Source organism: Ischnura elegans, chromosome 2, assembly GCF_921293095.1.
Source record: "Ischnura elegans chromosome 2, ioIscEleg1.1, whole genome shotgun sequence".
Taxonomy (NCBI): Eukaryota; Metazoa; Arthropoda; class Insecta; order Odonata; family Coenagrionidae; genus Ischnura; species Ischnura elegans.
Genome location: NC_060247.1, coordinates 125,128,203 through 125,140,399, shown reverse-complemented (window position 1 = coordinate 125,140,399; position 12,197 = coordinate 125,128,203). Strand labels below are relative to the sequence as shown.

The window sequence follows — 12,197 nt, the reverse complement described above, 5'->3', positions numbered from 1 at the left end:
CCGCCCGCGAAGAAGTTTACAGTGGCGATGGAGAAAAGAGGAGTGAGTCTGAAACCGATTATCACGCAAGAATATTCCCTTGATCCGCAAAGGAGTCATCGGAGAGCGGATTTATGCACAAACGGTATCTTCTCCCTTGTATATCGCCAAACTTCAACCCTTTAATCCTGTCATGAGGCACGACACTGGTTTAGAAGAATGTAATGTATTCCAGAGGCTACTCAAATATTTAGTCCTCACTCTACGTCGGTGGTCAGATCTCAGACTCACGTTGATTTTGTATATCCGAAACATATTTTGATTCGACTCGCTTGAGTTGGAGTAATTTTGTCCATGCTCAGTGGCAAACTTTATTTTTTTATTTACCTAAACTCATGATACAAAGCACTGCATGAAACAAGTGAATTTGTACGCAGTCACGCGCACGGATGCAAATTTATGTATACCAAGGATGAATTTCGACATGAAAAAATATTTGGCATAACCGGGATTTCTCGATTACCGTACTAGTCACTAGCACCACCAAGCAAACTTCTTAAAGAGAACCTCGGGATGGATTTTACCGAACATGTTATTGACGTCAAAAGTCCACTCTTTAGTACAAGTGATCATGATGTGGGCAACTAAGTTACCCCGTCTTTTCACTAAGTTTTTAAAAGACCTCTTTTCTCCCACTCTTCTTAACACTTCCTCATTACTTACCCGGTCTATCCATTTTATCTTCATCATTCTTCAGTAACACAATATTTTGAATGTTTTCACTCTTGACTTTTCTGCTGCAGTCAAATTCTAAGCCCCCCTTCTGTAAAGAAACATGCTCCATGTATAGTATCTGATTAATTGTACCTTACTTTTATGCTTGTATTATGAGCTATAAGTAGATTTAAATTTTTGTAGACAGCCCACTTCGCCTGAGCTATCCTACATGTAATTTCTTAATTGCTTCTCCCATCGCTGGAAAATCGGCTGTCTGGGTGGTATAACTTCACCTCGTCAAGCTTTTGCTTCCCTTTTTAAAAGTTAGGCCCAGTCTCCTCTTTTGCGTGGGAGACTAATATTTTAGTTTTCTATTTGTTGGCTATCATCTGACATCTGGCCATAGTCATTTCCAATTTTATGAAAGTGTTCGTCAAATATTTCTCTGTTTCAGTAGTATTAGTTCGTGACCATTATGAATATACTTACACACGGACTTCACTTACATCTCAGCAAAAAATTTAATCTGAGAGTGTCTGTAGCAAAAACTTATTAGGATAAGCAGCATAATTTTCTCGCAGGAAACTATGCATACACCTATTAATATACGAAGACAAAATATAAGATGAGAAATATAATGTGAATACGAAGACAAAATATAGTATATTCGAGAACTAAAGTATTTTTCCCTATTGGTCTTACACAAAAAATCGAAGCTCTACGATATTTGGTAGCTTAAAAGTAAACATTCACAGTTATTTCATGAGATATTAAATTTGTTATTCGAACGCAGGATTTTTTAAAAATACATACGAAATACGGCAGTAAAAATAAAAAGATATAAAGATACTAGATTTTACCCTGAATAGTGCGCCATCCAGAAATTCTTGGGGAAAAATAACCGCTCCATCATATTTATTTCGATATTAGATCATGATAACGTATATTTATGATCCAATATTCTTCTGGCTGAAGGCTCTTAGAAAAATAAGCCTTGAAATTACCTCCTCTACGATCTCCTAAAGTCGTGAATTCCTTTCTACGCACCCTAAAAATTCCTATATACTGATGCGTTCCATTTTAGAGATGAATTTTCTTCCCTTCAGCGTCATAATCATATCATTTAAGGCACAACAGCATTATCTTTTCAGAAAATCCACCTTACAGTGGACAATTGCTTTCAGCGACGTTAAAGAGACACATGTTACAACAAGGAAATTTGACTTTACACAGTCTGTTGTAATAAACCAATTACGATAAAAATGAAACAATACGTACTCCATGGCTGAAATCAACATATTCATCTGTAAAGTTAAATCATTTTGGGTGCAAAATAGACTATTTAAAATAATGCTTTGTCTGCTAAGTAATGCTACAATACTGAGACACGGGGTGGATGTCAAAAGTCAAAATCATTTCATTAGAAACTGTGTCCAAACTAATTATACCTTTACCCCAGCAAAAAGATAAGTTTATAGAAAAACTACTTTCCACTACAGAATTCAGAAATTGTAACAATATATCAGGCAAATCGTAATAATAAAACAAAATTAGTCGAGGTTATAAAGTCTACTAAGGTACACATCACGTCCAAATGCATTGTCGAGCTTAGCCGTTAAGAATATCTGGGAGGAAAACGTCGTTCTAAAAAATGATACGTTACCATAACAAATGACTATGGAATGAGAGTGGTCACAACAAATCAATGTTCGATTGGTTTTCCGGGGGACTACCCCGTGAATGAGTGAATGGAGAATCAGCTAACACAGCAATTTCATTAAAATGTATAATGCATCAAATGACATAAAGGAAAAAAACAATTCTACAAAACTATTGTAAACAAATGTTGAGATGTTTCTGTGCGTAAGGGTTTGAAATCATTCCTGGAGGGTAGGGAACACAATCACCAGGACCTTACTCGAAAAATGCAGATGCATTTGTCAGTTGCATTTTATGGAAGAAAAAATTCGATTTTTTGCTTGAAGTTAATGTTTTTACCCAACTTTGCCATCAGTGACTAAAATGTTAAAATTATCATACTGAGTTTAACCTTTTCCCACTACGTTTTTAGACCATTTGGAAACTTTTGGGGGTCACCTTCCCTCAGGTATTATGAAATAAATATTCCCTTTTACCTTGCAATCACCCTACCGCGAAATTCATGTCCAATGGCTCAGTGAATTATATAATCTCAAAACGATAAAGGAACAACCTTAAAGAGTATTGCACATCCCTCTCCGTCCAACCTTGAAACTTTTCGCATACTGATCCAGTAGATCGAGGAGATGAATTCTTTTCCTTTTTGCATCATCCCCGCAAAACCATATCCTTTCGGAAAATCCGTCGCATCGGGAGCAGAAAATTGCCGTCAGCAACACTAAAGAGCCGCATAACGTTACACAACGCGGAGATGAGATTTTATGCTGTCAGCTTGATCTCATCCGCCGAACACAACCAGCGCAATATACCCCAAAAAAAATATTTTTCCCTGAAAACTTCCCGTGGGGCGTGGCAAGGGGTTTGGTGAGGGCGAGGATGGAAGCCCCCATTTTAACCCCCCCCCCCAGTTATTTCAGATTCAACCACAGGGTGTTCTCGCGCATAGGCGCCAGAAAAAGGGTATTTTTTACACTCCTACACCTCTCCTCCTCTTTATCTCCTCCCCATTCTCTCGTTTCTCCACGATTCCTCTTCCATCATTCTCTTCTCCTAACCCAATCTTCGACCCATGATATTTTTTTCCCACAATGGCCCGTCCCAACAAAGATATCCTCTTTATTTTGCGAGCATTGTGCTCAGGACGTAATCCTTTTCGTGGTAGGGTTTTGCGAGGGAAGGAGGGGATAGGGATGGTGTTAGGGAGAATAGAAATAGGTCGCCGAGGCTTGTTTCGAAGGAGATTTTCGGGGAGGGGTGAATGGAGCGGGTTATAAGGAGACGGACAAGATTGGAAGTAGATGTTGCTCCATTGATTTCGGATGAGAGATTTTACATCTAAATAAGACGCCGATATATAGCTCTTGAATTTTTTTTGCATTATCATCATTACTATAACACAGCATCGTTGGTACTTTACTGACGGAAAAAAATCGTTGTAACTATCTAGGAGTGATTTTAATCAGGGATTTTGAATGGGGATTTCATATTGATAGGACTACGACCAATTATTTTGCAATATTATATTTTTTATGAGATCCCTAGGGAAAATCTGCCGCAGCAAGGTAAGACAAGCAAAAGACTACAGTCGTATGAGGGTTTTGTTCGACCTATGTTATTAGATCGGCTATGATGCTATTTCTCTGCTTTCGTTGCAGCTGAACTCTCAAAATTATTTGAATATACATATTATCCTTATGTATGAATTATTCTCCATTCTTCCGGGTATTCAACGCGTTGATTTTGCTGGAGACGCCTACTGGAACTGGAAGGCGAAATGTTTGCCTCGATCATCATCAACGCGTGGAATACCCGGATGAAATGAAGAAGAATTCATTGTTACCACAACGTGAAAGCCTTCGCACCAATTTCCCTAATCGTGTAGTATTCTAATTTCTGCGCTTTCCTTGCAGCTGAGCTGGACCCAGAGGAGTTGGACATGCTGCAGCCGGCGCGGTGTCGTCCCGAGAGGCTGGAGGCGATCAGGAGAGCGACGCGCTTCTCCAGGAAAGAGATCCAGTTCGTGTACCGCGCCTTCAAGCAGGAGTGCCCCTCCGGAATGGTCAGCGAGGACACCTTCAAAGCCATCTACGCCAAATTCTTCCCTCAAGGAGGTACAACACAATCTAGCCTAATCATATATCGTATTTCTGGTAGACCCAATACGGATATAGAGAGTTTTACGGGCTTAATGTCGTGGTATTCTACCATATTAATAAATTAAAGACAACTGCCCATTTTCCACAAATTCTTCAATCTTAATTCACGACTGGTTAAAATATATTCTGAATTGTCTTCACCTGAAACACCTGAAGATGAACTCAATTTAACTGAAAATGTACTGAAACCTGGATCTTGAAATTAAGTATTTGTGGAAAATTGCCAGTTGCTTTTAATTAATCATTGGCCTAATACGAATGTACAAGCCATACCACACATTATGGTCAAGAGATTACGAAAATCAATCAGAATCTGGTAGTAATAATAGCAATAAATCACATGAACATTCCCTCGGTAAGAAAAACGTATTTTAAAACAAGGGTATTACAAACGAAATTCTCAAAAATATACCATTCTAACAATTATTTTAGCTTTAAATCATATTTTCCCTCAAAAAAATTTGAAATAATTCATTAAGTTTTATACCCTTCGATTGCTAACCAACGATGATAAAATTCTTGTAATTCTTCGGTTGAGATTTTTTGGCTGTTATGGCGATGAAAAATTATCTTTCATCAGGAATGCCAAGAATTGAGTGGAATAGCATTTAAGGTATTCCTATGAGGCCAATTTTGGCCCATTTATATTGGTTCGCTTTTCAAAGTGAATACTTCAATAGTGAGTATTATAAAGTCAAGGTAATAATTAACACCTACGCTAACTTTGACCATGGGGACCTCTTTTTGCCAATAATATTTAAAAATATGCATAGCATTGTATTCAGTTTCTCTCAAATCATCTCAATAAATTAGAGAAAATAGAATTAAAAGTTCATTTTCATCCGTGGATGATTTTTAATTCTTTCAAAAAAGAAAAGAATCAGAAAATATGCACTTCATTTCACATGGCTAAGAAAATAAAACTATTTTCTTTAGATGAACCATCAAAATGATATGTTTAACAAACATGTGAAAAGAAAAGTAGCGGAATGTTGATTTTAATATTACTTCTGTTTCAGATTCCAGCCAATATGCTCACTTTGTATTCAGAGCCCTCGACAAAAATAAGACTGGCACAATTACGTTTAGTGACATAATGCTTAGTTTATCCATCCTGCTGAAAGGCTCATTGCAAGAGAGAATCCGATGGGCGTTCAGGTAATTGTTATGATTCTTAATCAGCACAAGTTTTTTTTCTATACCGAATCTGTATTTATTATGAAGAAACAAGAGGAATTTTTCACAGTTACTCCTTTGATTTTAATCCACTTCGTCCCAGATGTAGTCATTTTAGACGTAGAAATACGTAATGCGTCGTCACTCACGTGTGTGAATGAGTATTTTTTTAACTTGAGCAGTGGAAAATTACTCTTCTTTCTTCAACCTCGATATTTTTTATCTAACACATTGAATTTTCTCGTCCATTCTGCACTTAAAATTATATCTCGCTTTAACACATTAGACTCGTGCTCTTAACGTATTATTCAACGCAATTGTGACCACTTGTATCAGTAGTCGAACAAAACATCGGTTTTTCGGATCCCCCTCATGATGCTTTTACTTACTATAGCGGCCTATGATATTTCATGGGGATTAGAGGGTACAATCAGTACACAACAAGCTAAATATGGCTGAATAGTTATAATCTTTTACAAGCCCGATATAATTAATAACTCATACAAATACATAAAATAAGAGGCGATTAAAAATATTGAATTTTATTGCATTTTGGAGAAGGTACTTCAAAATATCAAATCCACAGTGAGATCTACACAAAGAGGGAAGCCTGATAGCGATCCCTACTAAGTATTTATTTTTGTGGTAGGTGTGAGTGGATTTCTGACTTCTAATGGAAGGGTCCCAGGTTCAATCAAATCCGAGGCGAAACCTTCGAACACCCCCAAATAAAATCCTCTATGCGTGTGGAGTCCCAGAGAAAGGAACTGCCCAACCGACTCTGAAACAAGTGATGTTCACACGCGTGTGGCATACGTGTGTCTGAAACCCTCCGTGTAAATAGTAGAAGCATGTGTTTGGATATTCCATCCTGTAATTTAATATGTTTCTAAATTAACTCATACCCACCATAATAGCACCGAATTCTGCACTTAGTTTTTTTATATTCACTTTTTTGCCAATAATCGTATATTCCTTGAATTCAGTACCCAAATACTGCACAAAGTTGGGATAGGAGGTAGAGAAAATGCGAACTTGAGTAGAAAGTAGAAATAAGCAGAAAGAACTTGAGGCAAAATTATTTATTCCCATCTCTAGCGATAGAATGCTCAATGTACGGTGTCTAATGTGTTAATCGTGTGAAATACATACCTTTTATCGATAATGAGATGAGAGGAATGGTCAGTTAAATGTAAAATTTCTAAATAATCGTACGTGTTATGTAAAATGAACCCAATTTCTCATTACGCAGCCTTTACGACGTCAACGATGATGGGTACGTCACGAAGGAGGAACTCACAGAGGTTGTCACGGCCATTTACGACTTAGTGGGTGAGAACCACCGCACTCACCACAGGACTGGCGACAGCGTGGACGGCGACTTGCTACCGCCAGAATCTCCCAGCGATCACGTGGACAGAATGTTCAAGGTAGGTAACCTTAGCTTCTATTCGCGAGAAGCATCATAAAATTTCATATAACTAACTATTATGAGGTCGCAAACCCCCTGCTTGACCGGTCTCTTTTTGTGGCGGTTTACTCGCTTGGAACGCATGTTATCATCTTGATGTTTTCAGAGTAAGCAGAGTAAACCCTGCTCAAAATTTCCCAGTCTCTTGCATAAAAAAAGCATTACATTCTAAAATAATTTTTAAAAAATAAACGGCATAGTTACCAAATTTAGTAATCAGAAAATTGTAAACAATGGCCTACGTTATAGGACATGACAATTTCGATATGATAGCATGGTTTTTTAAAGCGAGTGAACCGCCACCTAAATAGACCAGTCGATCATCAGATAGGCTTCCTTTTAGAGGCATTTATCGGGATGAATATTTACCGATTAAATACCAATTTATCACGTTAAAAGATTAACTGTTCTTTTTTTGTGTACCCTCTACTTTTCCAAGCTTAATTGCTATTGCGACACCTATTTATCGCCGGCTTCCCCTGGAAGAAAAAAAATCATTTTACTCAAAATTAAGAATACAAATATTTTAACAGACGAATCCATTGGAAACGAAAATGGAAATTAATTTTGCCATTATGTCGCTGAATTCCGCTTATCTCTCTGTATCCAGCTACAGTATGGGGACATGTGATCAAATGGATTTGACTCCCTAAATAATCTGATCGTCAAATATCTCAAAAATATGCGTTTTTCCTCAAATATTGCACTGATCCAGTACACCCTTATAATAATCCTTAACTTATAAAAACGGTGATGACAAGTAGAATGATACTCTAATTAAACTTCATCATGAAATGATCTCTGTTTTGAAAAATTCAAGAGATAATCAAAAACATTATCTATTGAACCAAAAGAAGCAAGTTATAAACAATTAATATAGAATATCAGAGGATGAAATAATAATATTAATGACAAATGAAATAATACCCACAGCAATGGTAATTTTAAACTCTACTTTCCTCTCTCTTCCATTTACAGAAGCTAGACCTAAATCACGACGGCGTCATAACTGTGGACGAGTTCATTGATTACTGTTCAACGGTAAATCTATTCTTAATTCCGGTTTGATGTTCATGTTAGTAATTGCTTATTTTGATGAAATGTTTTCATGCTTGCATTAATCTCTTCTCATACCCTCTAGAATGAAAATATAAGAAGCTCCTTCGAAGTATTCGACGACCTATGGTGATTTGTACATAGTTATCATTGTTTAAAATGACTTCCTCCGGAAGTTCCGTGCTCTATTGACTGAAATATTATTAAAATGAGAGACATCTTTAATAACCTTATCTTAGCCAAAGAAGTAATTGCGGTTCGAAGAATCCCAGGAGACAACAACAATAGAAGCAAAGGAAACCGACCTTCTAGAAGAATGGAGAAGGTGATGTAGAAAACAAGGAAGTTGGAAGAAGAAGCAGCAGATGGACTGGCTCCAGGAGGAGGCGTGGGAAAGGGAAAATTTAAAAAGGACTCTGACTCACGTAGATGGACCAAAGAGGTTGTTGATTGCGCGCCCCGAGGTGGGGGTCCTATCATAGGCGACCGTAAAGAAGGCCCTTGAGATCAAGGTGAGAAGAAGACGTGGGAGGACGATTGAAGGTGTAAATACTTCGAAGAGGCAGGCCACGAATACATTTTAAAACCGACTCAGTCAGTCATGGAGGAGTCTCCGTCTCCAGAAGTGGACTGAGGAGGACCCTTCTCCACTCACTCTCCTTCTTTCTCCCGATCCTTCGACTTCTAAAAAGCAAAGATACTAACATACTTCTTCGAAGTCCCCTTCCCCCTCTCTTTGCCTTCTCATACCCACTCGCTACCTTGTGCCCTAACCGACAACCTTACAGTATTATGCTGTTTTTCTTCCGCGTCCTTTTCCCGAGAGACTTCTAGAGCATTCCCACCCATTAAAGACCTCACATATCTCTTTCAACCCCCCTTGTCTACATCCCTTTCTTATATAGTAAGTATAGGCTATGCTGGCGCTGGGTTTCCATCGTGAACTCCCTCCTTCTAGGACTAGGGTCACTCAACCTTTTTCCAATCATCTTTTTACCGGGACCGCTAGGGGGGAAAAAAGAGGTTTATCTCTTGTAGACTTTTCGGCTCAACTTTTTAGAGAGGGAGGCTAATAAAAACAAATCCCATATTGCTGTAGCAGCAACAGCATCGTCGAGGAATGTTAAATTCTTCGAAAAAAAAACTCTCACTAACTCAAACATTCCATAAAATGAAAAAAAAATAATGAAATTGTCCAATGTCCGAATGGACTTTGAGTTTTTTCTTAAAAGATTTACGAACTCAATAAATATTTTCCTAAATGTGTTTGTACAAGCTTAAAGCTACCGCTTGATCGCAACTAAATATTAAATATCACACACTTACTGCTGCCTCCAATGAAACATATCCCCTATCCCAATTTCATCCATCAAAATAAACTCCTATGCCTACAAAATTTGGTCATTACTCCAAAATTTACTCATTTGTCAATCCTGTCTACATATCAACAGCAAACAAAATAAGATTTCCCTCCATGTAATGCATATCTGCTTATTCGCTTAAATCACAAGGTGATCAACATGGATGAGAATGATTTAAGATGTGAAAGGTTAAGTAAGAGTCGTTTTATGACAAGCAATCATGTCGAAAATGGTCCGAGGAATAGGTTGAGAGCCCATGTCCCAGAAGTTATAAGCAAAGTTATTAAAAACTTTTTCTGAATAATTCCATTTAAATAGTTGAATTAATAGTAAATTTACAATATAAAACTAACAATAAAATTAATCAAACTAAATTATCAAATGGAGCGCAGATCGGATCATCTGCAAAGAAGATCAAACGGTCTCTAGCTCACCAAAAGGGAACCCTTCATTCTCCTATCTCATTGCCCTTCTACTTTTCACTCGCTGTTCTTTTAGGAATCGGTAGCCAAGCTAAATCCATCCGTGGACCTGCCGAGGCCATGGATTTGTGGCAAAGGAACGGCATTTATTGCCCGTCCGTCTTTCAAAAGGGAGAAAGTGTGATTTCCTCCGTTCTCAGATGCATGGTGAGTGACAACAAAAATGTCCCCTATGTCAGTACACTCATTACACCCCGTTCACACAACGAGTGTTAACCGAGCTCGAATCATTGGACGCTTTCGTCTGAAATTAAATACTACCTCGCAATCCGAAGGGCCATAGGTGTTATATGACACCAGCCGCTATTCTCTGTTCATTTTATCTTTGCGGGTGAGCTGGTGCGGCCAAAGCAAGTGGAGATGAGGGGGGGGGGGAAGTTTCTCGGCACCTGACTTTGCCTTAGCCAATCAGTAAACAGCAGGCGTGGCCTCAGTGAGTCGCTCTCAGACCTCCGCCGAGTGAACATCGTGAATCTGCTCGTGGAGCAGTGTTGCCAAACCTCACGCGTTTTCTTTGTATGTGACTACGTATGCCTTCCACCAACGGTGCCCCATTCAGCGGGGTAGCTAACAATGTCATGGTCTTCTGTGAAAGGATTATCCCCAATGCCTTCCAAAAGAGTAGGTATATTGTCTCGGCGCCGGGGCCAAAATACCTGTGGCCACCTATGACTCTGAACACGTTTTCAGGGTAGGGCGGCTATGTACATTTGGCAACGTTATGTTCACTCCTCCTCTCTCTCTCTCGATACTACCCCTCCCCTATCAGCGAAGCCATCCGAGATTTTCCGGGCTTTCACGAAAGCTCACCCGCAGACATAAAGTGAATAGACTATAGCAACTAAAAATGAAATGCTCCAACCAAGTTCCACCTAACATTTATTTAAGTTATTGTTCGTGTGAAAAACGCATTCCCATACTTATATGTCCAGAAAAATATCTCTCTTAATTCATCAACTATGTCGGACCTGGAAATATTGTAGGGTCAACAAAGTTAACCTTTGAATGCCCACCGTATACACATGATCACGAAAAACATGACTTGGTCTACACAACCATCCTGAACGTACTTTTAAAATCGTACAATTTCAGTTTTCGTTCATATAATGATGCTAATATCACCTACAATGTGAGATTAAAATTTCATTCTATTGAATGTTTTTCATGTTGAAATTTCCACTTTATCCACCCACTGTGATTATGTGGACACAGGTCATTTATTCGAACATTATAATAAATTTAAAATAGAAGTTCCAAATGCTATGAAATTAATTCCTAATAAGAGAAAAAATTCCGGTGATAAAGGGCTTTAATCACCATCTTCAGTACAGTCGTTGTGTGAACGAGGCATAAAAATACCTCAAAGGTGTGGGAGCTGCTGTGTAATTTTACTTCGGTTCTGCCCTCGTCGACTTATTTTTTTTTTGTCTCTTTCAGTAGCTGGTATGTGGCCACGCAGAGGGACGATGCGGATCAAATGGAAATTGCTCTCTCTCTCTCTACGCCTGCACTCATGTGGACATATCCAGCGATCAACCGTTGCCGTTCTTTTACGACGGAGAAATTCTTGAGAATGTTGCAATCGAGCGAACGTAAACCATGCCTACGGTGTAGGAGTGTTTAGTTGTTGATATCATTCACATGTAAAATTTAATAAAACGTTATTGAATCAATAAACTTTTATCTTGTGTATGGACATGTTTCGCATTAAAATGTTAATTGAAAAAAATTCGTTCTGTATCTATGTAATTTCATACAAAATCCTTAATCTCGTCATTTGGTGATTTTTAAGAAAGAATTCTATGAGAGAAGCCTTCTCGAGGTTTCCAACGGTTATAATCTAGTGTGAAAAAATAATTTTTGCTGAACAAAAAACGCTGAGATGAAGCTACTAATAAACAATTACAACAATCAGATTACTCCTGGTCGGCTGGAAATATCTAGGTAATTCGGAAAAAAAGGAGTTCTATCAAATTTTTATTTTCTTTAAAATGTGATTCCACGCATCCCTATGCTCATACACCTCGTCTCGATAAATATCATTTTTTATAAAGCCCGATCTCAATGACCTCCTTTTAAAGCATATATCAGATGTTGATGAAACGGCAGGTTAATTTGACTCTATCCCATTTTATCAGGT

At 38.2% G+C, this 12,197-nt stretch overlaps 1 protein-coding gene across 3 annotated transcripts in view; it reads left to right on the top strand.

The window, feature by feature from the left end:
• The window catches only part of LOC124154609 (Kv channel-interacting protein 4-like), a 195,224-nt gene extending 183,444 nt beyond the window's left edge, over positions 1-11,780 (top strand). The window contains exons 2-8 of one of the 3 annotated variants that reach the window (XM_046528448.1): positions 4,266-4,466; positions 5,531-5,669; positions 6,940-7,117; positions 8,137-8,199; positions 8,300-8,726; positions 10,074-10,204; positions 11,495-11,780. In XM_046528448.1, coding sequence (XP_046384404.1) covers positions 4,266-4,466; positions 5,531-5,669; positions 6,940-7,117; positions 8,137-8,199; positions 8,300-8,347 — 629 coding nt within the window. In that variant the 3' untranslated portion in view covers positions 8,348-8,726; positions 10,074-10,204; positions 11,495-11,780. Of the gene's footprint in view, positions 1-4,265; positions 4,467-5,530; positions 5,670-6,939; positions 7,118-8,136; positions 8,200-8,299; positions 10,205-11,494 lie in introns of all 3 variants that reach the window. The other 2 variants (XM_046528449.1, XM_046528447.1) reach the window with 2 other exon arrangements.
• The last annotated feature ends 417 nt before the right edge of the window (positions 11,781-12,197 follow it).